The sequence below is a fragment of the Melozone crissalis genome, unplaced genomic scaffold (genome assembly GCF_028551555.1).
Source record: "Melozone crissalis strain CALT ecotype California unplaced genomic scaffold, PUWL_Pcris_2 ptg000033l_1, whole genome shotgun sequence".
In the NCBI taxonomy this organism is placed as follows: Eukaryota; Metazoa; Chordata; class Aves; order Passeriformes; family Passerellidae; genus Melozone; species Melozone crissalis.
The window spans coordinates 16432712-16453238 of NW_026535811.1; the positions used below are offsets into that span (position 1 = coordinate 16432712).

Here is a 20527-nt window from a genome sequence, read left to right on the forward strand (position 1 = left end):
TCAGATACTCATCCACATGATACAGATCTTAATAAAGTCTTTTAAATCTTGCACAAGACCTGACCTGGATGCGATCAGCATGGCTGGTGGTGTTGACTCCTCACAGTCAATCTTCAGAGAGAGAGAGAGAAAAGAGTGAGTATCAGAGGATTTACGCCAGTATAAAACTTGTATGTCAAATCTTTAACTTTCCCAGCTGTGCCTAAACTATTCCAGCAGTGAAGAACTAGCTGGTAAGTTCACAGAATCACCAACTAGTCTAAAGACATCTCAGGAATGTTGTACTCAGAGAGGTGTTTTTGTTCCCCACTCTGTGGTTGGCTCCTAACTCACATCTTCAATGACCAACAAACACGTTACTGCACCACCACTGCTCCATCTTAACTTAAAACTCTCTCATCAGGAGAGATCCATTTTCATGGTCTGGAGCCCAAAACCTACAAATGAGGTGCACAGGGCTTCACCTGGCTGTAGAGATTAGCCTAATTAGGTAAAAGTGCCAATAGTCACAGCATGAGCAAGCAGATGGTTCAGAACACTTGTGCACTGTGTTGTACAACAATGTTATATATGACAATTACCCAGCCCCTTCAGAGGCCTCAAGCCTCCCTGGTGTGCAAGCAGCAGAGGAACAAAGCAATTAAAAGCTGGCAGTTTTGCTCATGTTCCTCTAGTTGCCACAGTGCGGTTTTGGACCTGAGCCTTATCACATCACAGACAAAACCAATATCCTCTTGAGGCTTTGAATTTCGAGGGAGGTGCTATTTGTGCAATGTCCCTCTTCTGCATTTCACCCTGGAGAGCTCGAGCTCGCTCATTCAGTTGTTGGGTTGGTCTCACTTCATGGCTAAAGACACAGGGGGGAACTGATGAGGTTTAAAGGGTTAAGTTGGTAATGACTTGTGCTGAATTACCCACTGCTGAAGAGAAGTGCTGAACAGAAAACAAAACCAGCCCAAACCCCCTCCTCTCTAAGAGGAGAGGGAGGGAGGGGGAACAGCTCCCTCCACAGCAAGCACCCAAGAGCACTACTGAAGTGTGTGTGGAGAAACAACAGAAAAACCACATCAGCAAGTGACTGCCTGTGTTCTGGTATCTTTCCTATCCCCTTCAAACACCCTCAGAGGACACAGGAAACCCAGCAAATGAGAGCAGGAGGTATCCAAGGGCCCTGGTCATTCCCAAGAGTGACCAACTGCTCCCAGCATTAGCAAGTGCCTTTTCCCTCCTCCCTGCCTTGTCAGAGCTGCTCTTGCACAGCCCTGGCCCAGCCAGGTGGATGCTTCCCCTAATGCAAATTCAGGCTATTTTTATTATTGTTATTTGAATTCTCTCATAAGTTGAGGAAGTGCAGCAATACATTTGCCTTGTTCAGGCCATTGGGTCTGCAGAAGTATTGGGGAGGGAGAATACCATCATGTTAGAAAGAAAAGAAATCTAAAGGGCTTTTAAAACTAACACACAGCACCCAAGCAAACAGAAAAGCCCTTGCATCACCTAGAACTGAAATGACACATTATGCTACATTACCTGTACCTGCCCAGATGGGCACATGCTCAGTGATTTCTGTTTGCAATGAAGGAAAACCCTCAATTCAGTTTTTAAAACCCTAAGCTGGCTGCCAGGATTGTACAGTCCCATGGATTCCACATAAAGGGGAAAAAAATCCCAGTTAAAGAGAAACCACATTCTAGATGTCTTAATAAAATAGAATCACACCATGGTTTGGGTTGGAGGGGACCTTAAAGTTCCAACACTCTTGTCCAAGGGACATCTGCCACTATCCCAGCTTGCTCAGACCAACATCCAACCTGGCCTTAGACACTGCCAGGGATGGGGCAGCTGCAGCTTCTCAGGGCAGCCTGTGCCAGGGCCTCCCCACCCTCACAGTAAAATCTGTTGACAGAGCACTGGAGAATGGCACAGTCCTTTAATGAGGAAGAACAGCCAAAAAAGATCCTGAAGCCCATCCCTAATCACTTTTCCCACATCTATCCCTCTAGCATAATAATCCAAGGGTTCTCTATCTCAGCCCATGAATTCTGGCCACAGTCTTGTACAACTCCCCCCAAACAATTATTAACATTTGGAAGACCTGTCAGGTTTTCAGGCTGTGGTACAACTTCCACATTTATAAAGCCAAACAAGAACAAAAAGCCCAAGTTTCACTTGGCTCTCAAGTGCTCCTTTATTAAGTAGCCCCTGAGCTTCTATGGTGACAATGATTTGACCCAAATAATTTGAGTTACTTACAATCTGATCTGCTCAAATACATCTGCAACTGCAGAGTAATAAAACTCCAAAGAAAACTAGGGAGACTTTTTGTACTGTATAAGAATATACAACTTTTCCTACATGCCAGTGTTTTGAACAGATAAACATTTTCATTTCCCCCCCTTCAGAACATTCATGTGCAAAGCTTATACTAAAAAGTGATAAGGATGGAGAGAGACATTTTTGAGCCCAGCTAGAATTACAGAAAGCCCCAGAGCAACAAAGCACAGATGTTTCACACACCTTTGCACAGCTGTGACTTTCCAGGAGGACTGGATAAAGTAGGAACCCTTGAGAGGATCCTCTTTAAGGACACTTAATAGCAGCACAAACTGGGACTCCTTCACCTGCTCTACCCCAGTGTGCTGAAACCACAGAGTCCCCAGCACTCTTACTTTCTACCCACACTGCACTTTCTGCTTTGATTTACCACTACAACCAGACCATCCTGTACTCACAGGTACCACACACCAGGCAGGTTCACCCTGAGGCTGGCTGCTCTGTGGTCCCAAAAGGTTATTTCCAGGTTCACAGAAACCACTGATCAATATTCTTCCACCATCCCCACCAATACAGGAGTTTGTAAGCTCATTAGGAGCCCTGTGTGGTGGAGCTGAGGTCTAGACTTCAACGGTGAGGATTGAGGCACAGCTTAGGTGTGCTGATCTGCAGCTTCTCTTGCTGCTGCCCCAGGGAAACTGCAGCTCGAGCTCTAGATGCAGGATTCAGGGCAGCAGTGAAGGCATAGCTGAGTACACCAGCTGAAGGAAAGCTCCCCTACAGCAAAGATGGCATTTTTCAGCTGTTACATGGTGCCTGTGGGAGGAAGTGCAAAGAGAGGCAGTACTCCCAACTGAAGCATCCTGTGGCTCCTTGCAGGTGGAGAAAAGGAGTGAAAACACTCCGTTCTTGCCTGGCAGAACCAATTGTTACTGCAGAACCAGCACTATCTCCACCCTTGAAACCACATTTAAAACACTCCACAGCTAAAAGCATGACCCAGTTTTTGGGTTTTGATGTTCAAGACACAAAATATCAAGACATTTTGTTTTATAACCAAGGTATTGCAGAAGCATGCCCAAAGAGAAGGGAACACCCCCCACAGCACCCTGCTGACTGGTGCCAGCTCCATCCACTGAGGAGCAGTGCTGATTTATAGCTGAGCCATCTGCACCTGGGTCTGAGCAAGGCACGAAATGCTCAAGTCTGTTCAAAACCACATCTCGGGCATCAGAGCCAGCACTCACCTCAGCAAGTGAAGAGTCCATCATTGTAATGGAAACAGGAAGGTCTGCATCAGTGTAGTCATCAGCAGAGCATGTTTTCCACCTGGCAACATAGGCTTTATTTGCATATTGCCCAAACAACAGAGAGATAGAGTGCCCATTTTCCTTAAGCACATAACAACTGAAGTCACTACTCTCTGTGCAGTCAGTCAGCTGGTCTCTTAGGGAAGGAAAAATTCATCACCGACATCAATCCCTCCTCCCCCAAACAGCAAGAACCACCACCAGCCCTTTTCCCAACCTCCTCCACACTGCACTATTCCACAGAAAACCAGTGGCAAAAGCTTTGAGAGCTGCTGAGTCTCTTGCTGCAGACTGCCTGCTTCTGCACCTTCAGGAACATCCTCATCTTTTAAAATATTCACTGCAATTCACTTCAGCTTTCATAATCTCAAGCAGTTCAATCTCTATTTTAAAGACCTAAGGAGGCAGCTTGATAGGCAAGGACCTCAGAATTCCTGCTCTAAGCTCTGCAAAAGAAGAAAAGTGACTCCTCAAAGCCAATAGGATTTTGGCACCTAATGGCAACACCAATTGTTAAATTTGCGTTAATTGTTAAATTAGAGTTAAACATGGAATATAGACATGATTTTGGCATTCTTGTCTCAGTTCTCCAGCATGAAATAGAAACCCCATCAGGGTATTTGGCTGGTTCCCAGCAGTTCCAGTAAAGAATTCTGGTAGCTGTGAATAGAAGCAAAGTGCTGCCCTGGATCCCCATGGGCTGATCACCATGTGTCCAGTATTCCCTCTAAGGGATGGCCCTGCAGCTGAACCCAGCACATGGAATCTGCTAGACCCTGTTGACTTTTCCCCTCCTTCACCCCAAAAGGTTATTACATCACCTTACCTGCATCCTCCTGAGGTCACATCTGAGCTGGACACATGTCCCACATCATGCCTCTCCAAGGTGCAGCTGCCAGAGCTCTGCCTGCAAGGCTGGTTCCAGCTGTGCCCAGGAGGGTTATTTGGGCAGGAGGTCTCCAAGGTCAGAGCATCTGGTGAGAAGGACAAGCATGAAGAGAGGTGGTCCTTGGCAAAGCTGGATTTAGTTACAAGTTTTTGGGTAACTCTAAAATAATCAAGAAGCAGACCAATCAAGCAGAGATTTATAATGAGGCAACTTCTATCTCGGTAAGAAAGGCTTTGGTTGTGCGGCCTCAAATTGTTCTGCAGATGGAGAGCTTGGCAAGGTGTAGCAAAGGATGATTTGCTTCCATTCCCATCAATAATGCCTGGAATTACACTTGAACATGTATATTCTGTGTGAGAAGAGCCTCTGTGTGGTACCAGCTCACTGCTGGGAAAAACACTTGTGTGTGAAGTCCCAGCACCCTGCAACTCTATAGCCCTGAAATGCATGGCTGTCAGTGGCTGCTTTCAATCCTCATAAAGCTTGAGAGTTGCAGGGAAGTTCAAACAACTCAGGAGTGCAGAAAAAAGCAACAAGTACAATCTGCTGGGAAAGGTAGGGTGGTCAGCCTGGAGAAGAGAAGGCTGAGTGGACAGTGGCACAGGCTGCCCCAAGCAGATGTGGCTGCCCCAAGCAGATGTGGCTGCCCCAAGCAGATGTGGCTGCCCCAAGCAGATGTGGCTGCCCCAAGCAGATGTGGCTGCCCCAAGCAGATGTGGCTGCCCCAAGCAGATGTGGCTGCCCCAAGCAGATGTGGCTGCCCCAAGCAGATGTGGCTGCCCCAAGCAGATGTGGCTGCCCCAAGCAGATGTGGCTGCCCCTGGATCCGTGGCAGTGTCCAAGGCCAGGCTGGATGGGGCTCTGAGCAACCTGGGATAGCGGAAGATATCCCTGTCCATGGCAGGGAGATGGAATTAGCTGATCTTTCAAGTCCCTCCCCAAGCCATTCTCTCACTCTATTATTTTATTCTCAGTAGCTCTGTACTGCTCAGGTTGCTAAACCAGGACTCAGCTCAGCAGCCAAGGAGCAGGACATCGCAGTCAGAGGGAATGGGAAGAACAGAACTCACACCCTCTGGGCCCAGACTGACAAGCATCCTGTCAGGAATATATTTGGATGTATAATTTATCCCAATAGTTCCTGAAGATTTTGGGAACAGTCTGCCAGGTTTACAGACAGCCACCTCTTCAGGCCTTTCACTGCAAGCACTGTAATCATGGTTCAGATTCCTGGATTACATGCAGAAATAGGTTAAAGCCCACAACAGATTCTCCACATTCCAGCAGCACACTCAGCACTACTGAGACTGTTCTGCCAACTCCTTCTCTATTTCAGGTGAGAGACAGAGAAATGTCAAACACTACCAGGTCTTACCTAGCAGAGGGGAGTTGTGCCAGCGTGAAGCACCCAAGGGCAGTGCCCAGGGAAAGCCAGAGTACAAGGTGGGTCCCTCATTCCATGGTCTTTTAGAGCAGTGGAGCTGCTAATTGAAAAAATAAGAAGTGCTTCTGTTCTACTGCACTGAACACATTAATGCCACCAACTCCCCCCACACACAGGCATCTGCATAATGTAACACCAACAGTTACACAAATACATCTTTCTGTGGCTTTTTTGTCAAGAAAAGCAGAAGAGCTCATATCTTTAATGGGCAGAACAGTTACAGGAAGAGGCAGGATAATGAAACTTTGCACTTGCAACAAAACGTGTTGGTTCAAGCTAGGTCTGGAAATAAATACTACAAAACCAGGCAAGATGAGCCTGAGAGGAGAACCAAAGTAGCCACTCAAATCCTGTGAAGGGAGTAAAAGAGAAAACAAAGAAAATAATCCAAAACACACTATTTCAGCCAAGCCAAGAGGTGTCTTCTGAAGATGGCATCTGAAAAGACTCCTGAAACAACATGCGCAGAGCTGTTTTTGACCTAAGGTTGCTTCAACAATGAAAAATGGAAAAGAAACTGGAAGAAGTGCCATCTTCAGACTCTGATGCTTCTCAAAAAGCAATTTATCACGTGTGTGTTGTGCTTCAGAGGAACCCAGCTTTGCAATAAAGTTTGGAATATGTTTTTGTACGCATGTAAAACACCTGCATGCACACATACAGATATTGATCTCAAATTATTTTTAAAGAATATTTAACTCAAAGTTTCTCATGAGGAACATTATTTATTCCCCTGAGGTGATCAAGGGAAAAACCCCCACCCAAATAAACCCAGCATCCCTTTTTAAGAGGCTCAGCAATGATCACAGCAAGCACACTTACCTTCCCTTTTACATGTGCAGCTACTGTGGGCAGCAGAGCGCACTCAGACTCTGACTCTGCACAGCACTGTTGTAATAGAGAGAGAGTTTAAGGCAGGCAGGTAAGGAAAAAAAAAAAAACAACAAAAAAAGGAGAAGGAGCACTAGACCACTGATTCTGAGCAAAATGAAACTATCTTCCCAACTGAACTACTTGCAGCTATCAGTTGCACAACTGCAACTGCAAAATGCTGCAGCTGTTTGCCCTTGCCACCTTCAGCCTTTAATTCTGCAGACCCTTATGTACATATATAAGTTTTATTCATGTGCAGATGGCCCAGCTCTGCTCCTCTGATGCTCCTGTCACAGCCTAGGGGACACTTCAGGACCTTCTGTTTGATGTTAAATACCTTGTTGATCTGTGCTGAATCCAGAGTGCTCAGATCCTGAGCTATAGTGTTCCTTACTAGAGACAGTTGGGAAAAAAGTCTCTCCACGATGTTTCCCCCTCCACCCCCTCCCAAAGTTGAAGCAAGTAATTTTATTCCAAGCAAAGCGCTCCAGAGTTATGTAATTTCCAATGTATTTCTCCACAGAGGGCCACAAAGTTAATAATTGTTTCACTCCTATTCCAGTGTCTGAGTACTGAAAACACCTTACATTATGAAATTTTAAACATTTGTTTTCAAGCCTGTCTGCAGAGTGGGACAAAAATCACACCAGTGCATCAGGGAAGGTTTCCCTCAGCCCCTTCTGATACAATCACAATTGCTCACAGTGAAGACCAACACCACACCTGTAAGTCCTGACACATTTTTCCCAGAAGGCTGAATAAGGAAAATAATGTGCAGATTTGTACATACCGCTGATGTACATGTTAGAAAAGAAGATAGCAGGTGCTGCCAAACTGTTTGCAGCTGTTCTCAGCTGTGTTGTCCTTCCACCAGAGCCCTTTCTGTGCAAGCCCACCTTTCCTGCTGCCAGCAAAGGGCACCATACCTGGCACACCAATTCACAGAGACGCCTCTGCAGCAGTTCCCACCTCAGGGCATTAGCAGTTGCTATGAAGAGACATTTACAAGTCTAACAGGGCTCCTAACAACTTGATAACAAGCAGTCCGATGTTACAGCATCTCTAACTACTCCTTATCAGAATTTACTGAGTTTGCACTAGCCGGGTTAAGCCTGCAACAGCTTTTTCACAGGAAAGAGAAAACACTGGACATCTTCACCTGCAAATCAAGGGCAAGGCTTCCCCACATCATTAGTGTCAGGATGCCACAGTTCCCTGTGGAAACAGATCCTTCACTTACAGCTTGGGGGAAGAGAAATATTTGTCCTTTCCAGCTGACATCCTGTACAGAAGTTTTAAAGTCCATGGGCTTTGTATTTAGAAACATTTTCCCCTCTTACTGTGCAGGTGGGAGGAAGTAGGGGGTGGAATGGGTAGGTGGGAGGAGACCACAGCCCAGCCCCTCAGTCAGAAGAGGCACCAGACCTGTCTGCCTTTCTAAAGGAACCAATATAAAGCACTTTTATTATTTTCTTCAGTGCCAGCCTTGTTTGTCAGCCCTGTTCTTCAAAATGCTTTGCAAATTCTCTACACATCTGCCAGTTTATTTGCCTAGAAAACATTTCTATAAAGTAACTGGAGTAATTTAAAGCCAAGGTCCTAATCATTTTCAGGATGGTGGTTCTTTGGGGGTTGACCTTTTTTTTAGGGGGGTGGTTGGTTTAGTCACAGTGGCACCAGTCTCACATATCTGGGGTTCTCTCTTGATCTACTCAAGCTCACTTTGCAGGAGAGCATCTATTCAGAGATGGAAAATGACAAACTATTTCCACTGTCATGCCTCTTGCTAAGAGCGAAATAAAGCAGCTGCATGGTTTGTGGGAAGCATGAAAGCAACATGAGCACACACACAAACACCAAATCACTGGTCAGAGTGGGGCAGGCACAGTGTGGGGCTGTTTCTGCCAATATCAGTGCAAAGTTGTGCCTTAGAGCTAAAGCAAAGGGTTCCAGGGATTTTTCCTGGTGAGACAAACTGTGGCTTCACACGGAGTTGTTTGCAGTGCACACATATTTGTTGAGCATATATGGTAACTGTGTGCCTGAGGGCAAAACATTCAGAGGGCTTAAATCAGTCAAATCCCTTTTCTCTAGGAAAGGGATCAGACTCCAGGGTTAGGGAAGAAAAAGGCCATGTGTTCTGGATTCAGACCTCTGCATTATTTAAATGCCCAGGTTATTGAGGTGCTGATGTCAGGAAGTAAGTCACAAAGAGGCAATATGAAGTTTCCATGGCTCTGTGGCAGAAGTTGCACGTGTACAAGGCAGTGACAGGATTGCTTCCCACTGAAGAGAGCAGCCTAACATCACACAGCTAGTCAAAAACACAGAGCAAGCACAACCAGCAAACAGAGCACAGAATGTACAAAAATCAAGTCTGTTTGGTTCAGGAAGCTCAAGAAATAGGGATGGCTTTGTTAGGTATAAGGTGGGGAACAGCACTTTTGGTAAAGCAGTACCTGTGCCATATGTGGAATTACTAATCCCCCTTCCTAGGACTGGGGGTTTTGTTGGGAGCTTCTGAAGCTTTGGTGGATCCCAACACCCACTCCTTAGGATCCCACCTGCTTCTCAGCTCAGATGGTGGCAGATCTCTTCAACGAGAAGGAAAAGTAGAAAAAAAAGGGGGGGGGGGGGGGGGGGGAGGGAAATCCCAAAACAACAAGCAAGACTCCACAGAGCATTTTACTGGATGACCTGCAGATCAGTCCTATTTTCCCTTGATGTAAGTAAACCCTGAAGTACTTGCCCATGCAAAAAGTGAATGCTGGCACATTTCCAGAAGTTACTCACTTTTGTGGTCTTCCACCTTCTCCTGAAGCAGTTGGCAAGTGCTTTCTAAAGCAGCATTCACATCCCTGAGCTTCTGCTGCTCAGAAATGGCTTCCTCCAACTTGCTCTTCAAGGATGCTGCTTCTTCACGAGCAGAGTGAAATGCTTCAGCTTGATCCTCCGCCTAGGCACAAAACAATATTTAGGGAAAAAAGAAAGGAATAAAAAAAATATAAAATAAAGCAGCCTGGCTAGCACAAGAAGGCTCTACAGTTCATGTAAATGAAACCAAACTGCATCTGTTCTTTCTCAGGAAGTGATAAAGCTCCCTCTGAACTTCTGCATTTTTACGTTGGGGTGGACTGTGTATGGAAGCTATTTTTGGGTGCCTTTTTTTTTTCCCCTCTTTTCTCTTTTTTTTTTTTAAGCCACCACAAATATGCAATGCTGCCTCTTTCATCAGCAAACTGTTGTCACCACCCCCTCAAATTTTACTTCCTCTGCTGGTTCCACTCTTGCAGGGAGGCACAGCATTCGGAACGCGCGATTCCCTTCCCCAGGGCGGCCGCGCGTCGGACGCGGCCCTCGGCATCTCCTGCTGCCCCACACAGAGGGAACTGGGTTGCCCCTTACATGCTTGCTGATGTCCTCCTTGCTGGCTTTTTGCAGCTCTAGACACAGGTCTTCTGCCTGGCCACCTGCCAAAGTTTCTTCTAGTAGCTGTTTGGCAGTTTCGACCCTGTGCTGGCTGCAGAGCGAGAGAGAGCACAAAGCACAACCCATTAATGACATTTCAGGGCAGGCTGGCCTGGGAGGTGACACCCTCTGGCTGCTGGGACATGCACCAAAAGTCAGCTGTCACACACTGCAGCTCCCCAGGACCCAGCACCAGGGAATCAGACATTTTTCATCTTTTTTTTTTTACAGCAGGAAGGAGATGAAGGCTTTCTGTAACACTGCTGGGTACCACAGGGGAAGCACCAGAGAACTGGCAAGAAGCAAGAGCTCAGTGGGGCAAGCTTTTGCACTTTGGACAACAATGTGTTTTCTCAGGGTTTGGGAGAAACAGTAGTTGGATACAGAGGCAGTCATTCTAGAAAAAGATACCCAGGAGCTATTACTGCTTCAATGGATTGATTTCTTCTTGAGAGGGAATTTCATTTGACAGCAAGCAGATGCCATGAGAACTGGTGCTAAAGAGGATGGCTTTCAATAAAACCCTTCTTTCCCACTGCAGAAACCCTTGCCCATTTCATCTCTAACTCATCTCAGGGGTTTTTTTGGGTGGGGAGGGAGAGTTTGGGGTTTTTTGTTATTGCTTTAATCACAATTTTGATACAGAGACAGCTTTAAGAGACCAAGGCATCAGTGTTTTTATCAGCTCTTTTCCAGGTGGAGGGAGAGCATGTAATGGATGGTTCAGTGGAAGGTAAGTCAGGCAAAAATATGGTACAACTGCTCTGCATCAGCTCTCAGGGCTGCCAAGCCCTAGGAACATCCCAAACCCAGGGATGGGGCTTGGAGCAACTTGGGATAGGGGAAGGTGTCCCTGCCCATGGCAGGGTCTTTGAACTGGATGATCTTTAAGGTCTTTTTCAGCCTAGGCCATTTTATGATCCTATTTCTCAGATCACAAGTCACAGAAGGAACCATATGCCAAAAAAGTCACATTTTCATATTCAATGACAACTCATTGAAGCTACACCCTTGGGGAATTGAGATAATGTCTTCCCTGAGCCTAGCAACTGTATCCCAAAGCAAAAATACCTGCAGAGAGATATTTAGCAGCTCTCCTGCTTCACACAATCCCAGCAGGTTTTTCTAAGGGCTACACCTGCTGAATGGGCAGTGCCCTCGTGCTTTAACTGCTCAGCCTGTGGTCTCCCTGGTGTTTTCAAAGGCACCTTCAAGGCTGTACATTAGTTCACTCACAAACCTTAACTCCCACACAGTGCAGACCTTGTGCTAAAACCAGATCTACTCTCCAAAACAGAAGACCATTTCCTCTGTGGAAAAAAACTTAAGAATTCAGTAGACTTTGTTCCACTAAAAAACCCACCCCAAAATAAGATACTAAACAGCTAAGCAACTATAAAAAAACCCCAAAACCAAATCAAACCAAAAGAACTACCAAGCCAAAACCCAACCTCCCCTCCCCAAAAAAAGACAGAGATCCTTTGAAGGAGTACCTAGCAGAGAGCTTTTTCCTTAGGTGAAATTCTTCTGTCTTGGTTCTCCTCAGGTTGTCTGCCACTCGAAGAAAATCCTTCTCTAAGGACTCATTGCATTTTTCCAAAAGTTGGAGTTTCTGGGTCCAAAGATATCTTTTTTCCCTTAGTTCTTGCTTGAGGGCCTGTGGAATTTTGAAGTTGCCATGTGGTTAGAGGAGGAACAGAGCAGAGAATGAGCCAGAGCCTTAATTTACATGGTGAGAATCGAGTTCCCTGCTCCACCAATTAATATCATCACCTACATCCCACACTATCAGAGTAAAGATGAAACTCCACCAGCAAGGTGCCCAGATACAGCAACAAAACCCATAGCTCCTAAGAGGAAGTTTTAATAAAGATCATCTTGCAGGAGGCTCTCAAACTGATAATTTAGGCTTCTGCAGCCCTTTCCTCAAAGTACAACTGAGTCCACTGAGTCCAAATTGGGTTTGTATTACAGCAAAATTAATGAAATAACCAAGAACTAATAAAACCTGTTTGCTGTACATGCTTAGCAGATGATCTGTGCCAGAGATGAGCCCCACCATGAAGGCTTTTAGATTTACCTCTGTTTTTTTGGAGGGAAAAGGGTAAAAATTGTGTTAGGCAAGACTGAACTTTCTATTTCTCTGAACAGTGACTTTCAGTAAAAAGTCCTGAGAAGAAGAATCCACTGCTCTCTCTCTGACCTTTCTCAACTGAACACATGAAAGATTGTCCTCAGCTTTTAAAGAATGCTTAATGAGAGTCAAACAGAGGTCAGGAAAGAATGAAGTTTATATTCCTGGGATTCTGCAGCAATTCCAAGGGGAAAACATCAATCTTACAAATACAGGCCACATTATCTGCCTGAAAGTTGGAGTCTGATGCTCATGAGCTTCAAATGAAAAAAAAATAGCACATCAAGCATCATGCTTTAAAAAAAGGCAAAAAAAGAAAAAACAGTTTTTGCTGATAGGGCTCCTAGGATGACATGGGATGTGACCATGTGCAACTGCCCACATCCTGAGGGTCTGTTCCTCAGCCAAGGCAGGCAGCACTCACTTGCAGAAATACCATAATTTGGCACTTAAACAGTATAGGCTTTTCAGAGCACACAAACCAGTCTTATCTCCCAGTAGAAGATTGAAAAAGATTCTGATGTCACTATATACACTTAGATATATGTATATATGCACACTTGAGGTTGGCTTTATATCTAATATCCTTTAAAATGTTTTTGAAAACACTAAACCCCAGCAAAATATGTCCATAATAAATCTCACAGGAAATGGTGGGGAAGGCCTCTGGTGACAACTTTTGTTAAGCAGCTAATTAAATCTTGGACCATGCACTTTCTCTGAGGTTGGAAGAAGCTACTTTGAATCTTCCTCCCCTTTTTTTTGATCTACTGGTCTTCAGCTGCATGCACAAAATTTCACACATACCTGGCTTGTTCTGTCTAGGTGGAGATAATTTTTGACATGAAGTCACTTCTCATCCCCCATGGGACCTTTTAATTTTAAAGGATTTTTTTTTTCCCTTTCTTGATCCTCTGTTAACTCAATTTCCAAATACATCACACTTTAGGAGCCAGAGTAGGATTCATTTGCCACAATCAACTCCAACTCCTATACCAAAAGATTTTAGCTTCACATGTTTAACAGGAATATGATCCCAATGTGAATGTAACTTCACAAGCATTTTTCAGCTCTGACAGCTTTGCAGGAGGAGGTTTCCAGTCAAGATCAAAAAGCTACAGCAATTCACAAGCCAGCAGTTTGCTAAAGTCTACCCAAAGCCACATCTGGGTGAAGAGAGTGAGAGGATTGCACCTTCTCTAAGGAGAAGGTCTCAGGACTTAGCTGAATTTATGAAAACCTGGCTCCAGGACTGGATGGCTCCCAGTGGTTGCTCCAGCCGTGCCCAGGAAGGCAGAGGAGGCCCAGCTACACCATTGTGCACACTAGAGGAAAAACAAGGGCAGCTCTCTCCCCAAAGAAGCAAAGCCTCATGTAGCACATCCCCTGGTGGCACCTGCTGTCACCCAAGGGAGAGGAATTGTGGGCTTTGACATCCATTAGGGAACTGGGAAACAGCATTAATGTCCAGCTTGGAATTGTTGGAGCATTCCTAACAGCTGATCAGCAGAAAGGAGCAGGTCAGAGAGAAAGTCACATCCAATAAGATGCATGGAAATGTCAGAAATTGTGCTGTTACAGGGGAGAGGAGGAGGGAACAAAAGTGTTTAGTTGTGTCCACAGGCATCTGCCACTATATAGGGAAGATGTTTTTACCAGTACCTTGAGCAAAAGTCTGTGCTTGCAGGCCTCACCAGAGGTATGAGGAGTAGGAGAAATACATTATGCAAGATTAAGTTGTAAAACAAGGTTTTGTTGAAATTTTTCCTGCAGAATATACCCAGTAAAACCCAAACTCCTCACCTTTCACAACAAATAAACTCTATGGAGGCTTTGATTTAGAAATTTGATTATAAACCCTCCTTTGCTTTTTGACCTGGTTTGTCTTCCCTTTCCTTCAAGCAGAGTTTTAACTAAAGGAGCTCTTGCACAAGACAAGCCAGCAAGAGCACAGCATGTAAGTGAACAGCAATCGTCCTTTTCTTCCTAGAAAACACCAGTAAAGAAGATATTTCTCTCCATGCAGCCATCTTTGCCCCACAGATGGACTCTATCTCCAGTAATAAACACACAGAGCATGCAGCAGCAAGATACACACCTGAAGTTTTTGCACAGCCCCACTGTTTCACTCAATGCTTCAAAGAAACAGTTACTCACCACAAGTTTTCTTTCCCAGGCCTGTTGCATGTCCTCATCGGGATCTTCTAACAAAGCCATGACAAGTTCCTCTGCTTCAGAGATTTCCTTTTGCTGAAAAAGAAAATAAACCCCAAAACAACCTCCCCAAACTCCATGATTTTCAGCGCACATCTACAGCTCTGCCCAGAATTACCCAGAATATAAATTAGTGTTAGAGTAGGTGCCAGGTGATCTTGTTAAACTATGACCCCCTCCAATCTCAAACTATTCTTAGTTTTCCAGAAGGAGCAAACAATCTGATTATCAATGCCTGGAGAATTCGTAATTAAATTGCTGATCAAAGACAGCAATATCCACATAAGCTTTGCTACTGACCAGGTTTTTCATGATGGTCTTGAATTTTTCTCCTGTATATTCAGACCCCTGAAGCAAATGCTGCACTTCACGATCCAGTGTTTCATCCAGGGATGCCTGTTCAGTCCTGATAATCTTTGGAGAGATGGAAGAGCCAGTGAGTTTGTTTTGACATCCCCTTATTGCAAACCAGCAGCAGTGACATTTAGACTTTCCTGAAGTACCCCTGCTCTGTATTTACCAGAAGGTCAGAGCTACCAAAACTTGAGGCTTGGAAAAACTTTTCCAAAACCATCACATCAACAAGGATTTTAAAAAAATGAAAAGAAAGCAAGCCAGCTAAGCTGCTGAGTGATCCAGTGTAAATATCCCTGCCAGGGCAGGCAAGAGGAAATCAGTAATTAGTTATCTTTATCCAGAGGAGTCGTTACCAAGTGATGACTAAGCAGAGCCCTTCCTTACAGGTGACTCCACGGAATCGTGTCTCTGCAGCTTTGAAGGGCAAGCACAATGACTCACTGGGCTCTGGGGAGCTGCAGTATAGGATGATACCTAACTCCTCAGAGCTGCCTAGCCAAGCCTACCTCTCCTTTCTGGGCCTGAAGTTTTTGGGTATTTGTACATTTTTGTTGTTGTTGCTATATGGGCTAACTCTTTGCAAATGCACCTTGCACAGAAGCAGAAATCACTCAGCAGCATCTCTCTGCTGTCAGCTGTGCTGCACAGCTTCTATCTGAAAGGAAAGCAGCACATAGGGAAGGATGGGACTCCATGGATTGTCCAAGGAAATGGGAACAGAATAGCTCACCTTAAAATCAGAACCAAAGCCATAATTGTAACAGGATGATCTGCCTAAAGTGGTGTAAAACAGCTTCAGCAATACCCTACTTGCAAAAATCATCAGTGGTGGATTTATAAGGGAGGGGATCATGCTGCTGTTGGTGCTGGAGAATGCAAAGACCAGCCTGATTCCTTGATCCCAAAATTAAAAATTCTGAGGATGTGAAGAACAACATTTCCTGGCAAAAATTGGCACCAGTGAGGCAGTGGCAAGAGAAGCTCCTGACAAGGGACCCAACTGAGCTGGCACAGCTGGCCTGGAAAAAGCTGACAGTCAATCACTTTCTACCATAAAAACCCAGCCCCACTTTTTAAACTCAGGGCTTCTGACACACCCCTTCTAGCAGGATGTGTGTGGAGATCCCTCCCTCAAGTGGGGACACGCCCTCAAAGTTACTCCTCAAAGCTGAACAAAAGATTTGTCCATGATCATCAACATGGGTAAGTAATAACAAACTCTATTTAGCAATTATTAGCTTGGAAATTATTGGTTTAATAGCTAGTGCACTATACAAGTAGTCATAAGTAAATAATTCTGATTAAGGTATTTTAGTCTAATAATGATCTTCTATTTATATAAATAACTTATTTTATTCATTTAAATATATTTGGTTTGCCATCAGAGATGCTTATCAGAGTTTCTTAACAGTACATTAGATTAGGACCCAACAACTTTATCAAGATGCTCACTCTAATGCTGAATTTCCTTTCTCACTACAGTCAACTTCAAAGAAAAAGAACTCTCCTCTTTCACAAGTGAAAAAGAATCATTGTTCATGTCTGGTGTAGGCAGCACAAGAAGCAGACTGTCATTTACTTTCTGCAGCATAAAAGCCTTCATATATTGGAATCTCCCATCTATCTGTTCTTCTGCCAGCTAAATGCATGACCCAAGCTCATCCAGATTTACTGGGTAGAGCAGGGCGGGGGGTGGAACTGGATGATCTTTAAGGTTCCTTCCAACCCAGGCCATTCTAGGATACTATGAGCAAATATTTTATATCTACAAGCGTTTCATTTGCTATTCTTTGGACTTTCTCCAAGGTGCTTGGAACAATATTGCAACCTTCTCACTCTGTGTTTACATGCTAGGATTAATGGCTTCAAATTCCAGAGTTATCTAATCATATACAGGCAATGAGCTTTGTTCTGCCTCTGCTGATGCAAGACAACTAGGAAGAGATTAAATTCAGGATTAATCCATACCTCAGAACACTCTGCAAGCTCCAGTTCACAGTGCAGTGTGCTTGTCCCTTCAGGAATATTGCTGTTAAATTTATACAATAATGGTAAACTCAACCCATGCCTAGAAGAAGCAGGAAAAAAATACATATCAGTCTATTTTGGATTTCTGATGAACTGCCTTTCCTGGGCTTTGGCCACAGTACTCACGAGATCAGCTCTTGCTGCATGTGTTGGATGTTCTCCAGCAGTTTATTTTTTTCAGCTCTCAGTGTCTGAAACATCCATGGGGTTTGGTGAGAGGCTGACTTTGCCATGCAGAATCAGCACAGGCCAAACCCAACCCAGCCCATACCTCTATGATTGAGGAATACTCCACAATGGTTAACTCGAGTTCCTTGATGTCCTGCTCCTTCTGCAGAGATTGTTGAGAAAAGAACAACAAAAAATTATATTCCATCCTACATCACAGCAGTAAAATGTATGGTTTAGCTTGAGCAGCAACCTGATCATCACATAAAAACAGCTGTGAATTTAAAAGAATACAACAAGTTACCTTGAATTTTAACTAATAGAAAGCACTCAGATGACCTTTCTTACCTAAACTCTGAAATTAAGGAGACAAACCCTCTTTTCCAAGTGTTGTACTTTCACATATTACTCACCTGGTTTCAGGTCCAACAGATTAAACTAGACAGAAATACTCTAGTTTTAACTTAAAATATGACTTATATTACATGCCAGCATGAGTTTTAACCCCAACTGATATTACAGCGACCTAACGAAGGTCGCTGGGGTGAGAGAAGGATGAGAATCTTGTTTGATGATCAGAAGGCTGGATTTATTGATATATGATATATAATACATTATTACTATACTAAAAAGAATAAGAAGAGAAGTTGCAGATGCTGCTAACCTAAGAATAGAATAGAAAAGAATCTATAACAAAGTTCTGAGTCCAGGGAATCTTTCCCCGAGCTTGCTCCTGTGATTGGCCCTTAATTGTACACATGGAACATGAACCAATCACAGGTGCATCCTATTGCATTTCACAGCAGCTGATAACAATTGTTTACATTCTTCTTCTGGGGCCTTTGCTTCCCAGAAGATGCACAAATCCCAAAGAAAGGATTTCTGTGAAAAAATGTCTGCGACAAACTGACCCTTCAAGCAAGTTGCAATGTTTCAAGTTCACTTGTTTTTCATTATTAGAGTGTAGCACCCTGTAGATTAAACACAACCCAACAGAAAGGCTGAAAAAGAGCCAGCCCTCATGGTAGGATTGAAGAATTAGTAGAAGCATCACCTTTCTTAGCAACTAGCAATTAGCTCCAGTCAGGTTATGCCATTCCAATAAAAGACACTGCACAGACAGCAGAGAATTTATAAGAGAAAAAAGGAAATTAGAGTAGGAGCTGTTGTCCTCTCTCACTTTTATGAGTTCTTCCTACTCTCCCTTTAAAAATCATTGAGGTTTTTGAAAGAGATGAAGTGCACAGAAAGCTAGGCAGGAAAAGTGAGGTTATAGAACCAGATTATCCTAATGACAACAAGTTTCCATGCCAGTTTCTTCAAAATTATTCCAACCACTCACATTTATCCACATGTAATCTAGCAGTCTACTTGCAAAATTCCCATTTAGTCAATAGATTAGGAGAATCTTGTTGAAATAAAATGATATTACAGAGCTCACAAAAGCTTTGAATAATTCAAGTAGGAGAAAGTAAAAGCTACTTTAAAAAAAAAAATTCAATAAATTTGTGTCCTTAAACTGTGTCTGGAAAAACAACCAACCAAACCAAAACTATTGAAGCGCTCAATACAAAGTTATCAGCTGGATCACACTCCAGTTCTCTTTTTTACTATTTGCATTCACCCGCAGTCACTTTGCAGGGAGCCCAATAGTCAAATATTTTAGCAGAACATGCTATAAATCTCCTGATAAGTAGAAACTCCACTGGCATAGAAAGCTCTTTGCATAATTCATGAATCCAGAGAATGCCAGCACATTTGTATGGTCTTGTAGCTTTGTTTTCTAGTATAAAATGCATGTTTGAAAATATCTGAAATATTCACTCCTCAGTAAAGCCTAGATAATTGCACCTCAGCAATAAAATGACAAATTTCCTTTTCCACTGGGCTCCAAGTCACAATTTCTAATTTGACACAATTTCAATAAAAGACATGAAGGGAAAGGCCTTCTGTAGCTCCCTGCTGAACAAAGTAGCCTTTAGAAGTTTCTGGACATATTGTCTGAAGTTTGCAAGTTTGTTTTAATAGGTTGTGACTAAAAAAAAAAAAGGCAAGCAAAATCCTGAAACCTTTAATTATGCTGACTCATAGGCAGGTCCTAAATAGAGCTCGCCTACTTTGAAGCCATTTATAGGATCAGGTTCTGCAGTGGGAGAAGAGTAAAAAATCAAAGAGCCACAGTGAATACTACTGCCTTGCCTTTTTACAAATCTTCCCATCAGTACAGACCAGAAACCTGGGTCAGGGGAAGCTGTCCCTGCCCAGGGCATGGGGCTGGAACAAGGTATCATTAAGGTCTGTTGCAACCCAAATTATTCTGTGATTGTGTGGTTTTCAGTCAGTAATGAAGTAAAAGCAACTAACCTGGATTAGGCTTGCCTCTTTATTTGCCACAGTGCTCTCATAGATACGGGCTTGGATCTGCAGAATGAAAAAATCAAAAGTAAACCCAGCCATCGTTACAGACCATAATAAAAGTCTGCTCCTATTTCCTACAAGGAAGGGAAAAAGAATATCAATGTTCCTTACTTAGAAAAAACAAATTCTTCTTTGAATACCTTGCGTGGTGTTTGTTTCAAAGTACAGATCTTGTACCCAGCAAAGAGTGAAAGCATTCTTAACTTCCAGTCACTTTTGTTTCCTCTCATCTGTCCAGGCCAATATTTTCAGCAACACCTCTCAAAGCATGACCTTAATGTATTTTCTTGAATAGTGAGGGGAAAGGTATCCAAAAAAAGTTTAACTTGGAGGAAATAATGAAACTGTGGATTGTTTCCATCAGCCTAGTTTTTAGCCTCCAGACAGGACCTTCCTTGGGGAAAGCTGTCACACTCTCCAAGCTACTATCTCACTGCAGTCCTTCAACACAGAGGTTCAGGACTGCTTGCCTTCCAGCAGCAGAAATCCCCCCTTTGCTAGACCCAAGTAAAACCCAGACTGACTTTTTATTCCTCTTGTTTTGAAATGCTTACTTGAAGCTTTGAAATGCTTACTTGAAGTTCTGCTGCATTTTTAGACAGCTCTGAAATCTTCTTTTGCAGCCCATTGGTGTCCATGCTATTCCTAATAATCTAAACAAGACAGAGTGTTTAGGCACAGCTGAGTGGATTGACAGCTTCTCCTTGAAGAAACCAGGCAAAAATGACATCGCCACCCCTAAGCTGCTGCCTACTCTCAAGCAATACCAGCATTTGTGCACATACATTCCATGTGTTTGCCCCACCAAAACTGCCTCTGCTCCTTTTCCCACCCAGAGCACCAGTAAAAGAGAAAACCCCTCAAAATGTGATTTATAACCACTGCCCGACCCAGAGAGCTAAAGAAAAATCAGCCCTGCAGCGTGAGAATTGTTTTCAGAAAATTGTGGT

At 43.8% G+C, this 20527-nt stretch overlaps 1 protein-coding gene across 1 annotated transcript in view; it reads right to left on the reverse strand.

The window, feature by feature from the left end:
• Positions 1 to 20527, reverse strand: part of IRAG2 (inositol 1,4,5-triphosphate receptor associated 2) — a 34606-nt gene that overhangs the window by 8342 nt on the left and 5737 nt on the right. The window contains exons 10-25 of the mRNA XM_054281807.1: positions 20153 to 20230; positions 19524 to 19580; positions 17263 to 17322; positions 17118 to 17182; positions 16932 to 17031; positions 14907 to 15020; positions 14550 to 14642; positions 11752 to 11915; positions 10196 to 10310; positions 9584 to 9746; positions 7717 to 7778; positions 6740 to 6805; positions 5849 to 5957; positions 4411 to 4558; positions 3522 to 3603; positions 65 to 111 (exon numbers count right to left, since the gene is read on the reverse strand). Of these exons, the coding sequence (XP_054137782.1) occupies positions 65 to 111; positions 3522 to 3603; positions 4411 to 4558; positions 5849 to 5957; positions 6740 to 6805; positions 7717 to 7778; positions 9584 to 9746; positions 10196 to 10310; positions 11752 to 11915; positions 14550 to 14642; positions 14907 to 15020; positions 16932 to 17031; positions 17118 to 17182; positions 17263 to 17322; positions 19524 to 19580; positions 20153 to 20230 (1523 nt within the window). The remainder of the gene's footprint in view (positions 1 to 64; positions 112 to 3521; positions 3604 to 4410; positions 4559 to 5848; positions 5958 to 6739; positions 6806 to 7716; positions 7779 to 9583; positions 9747 to 10195; positions 10311 to 11751; positions 11916 to 14549; positions 14643 to 14906; positions 15021 to 16931; positions 17032 to 17117; positions 17183 to 17262; positions 17323 to 19523; positions 19581 to 20152; positions 20231 to 20527) is intronic.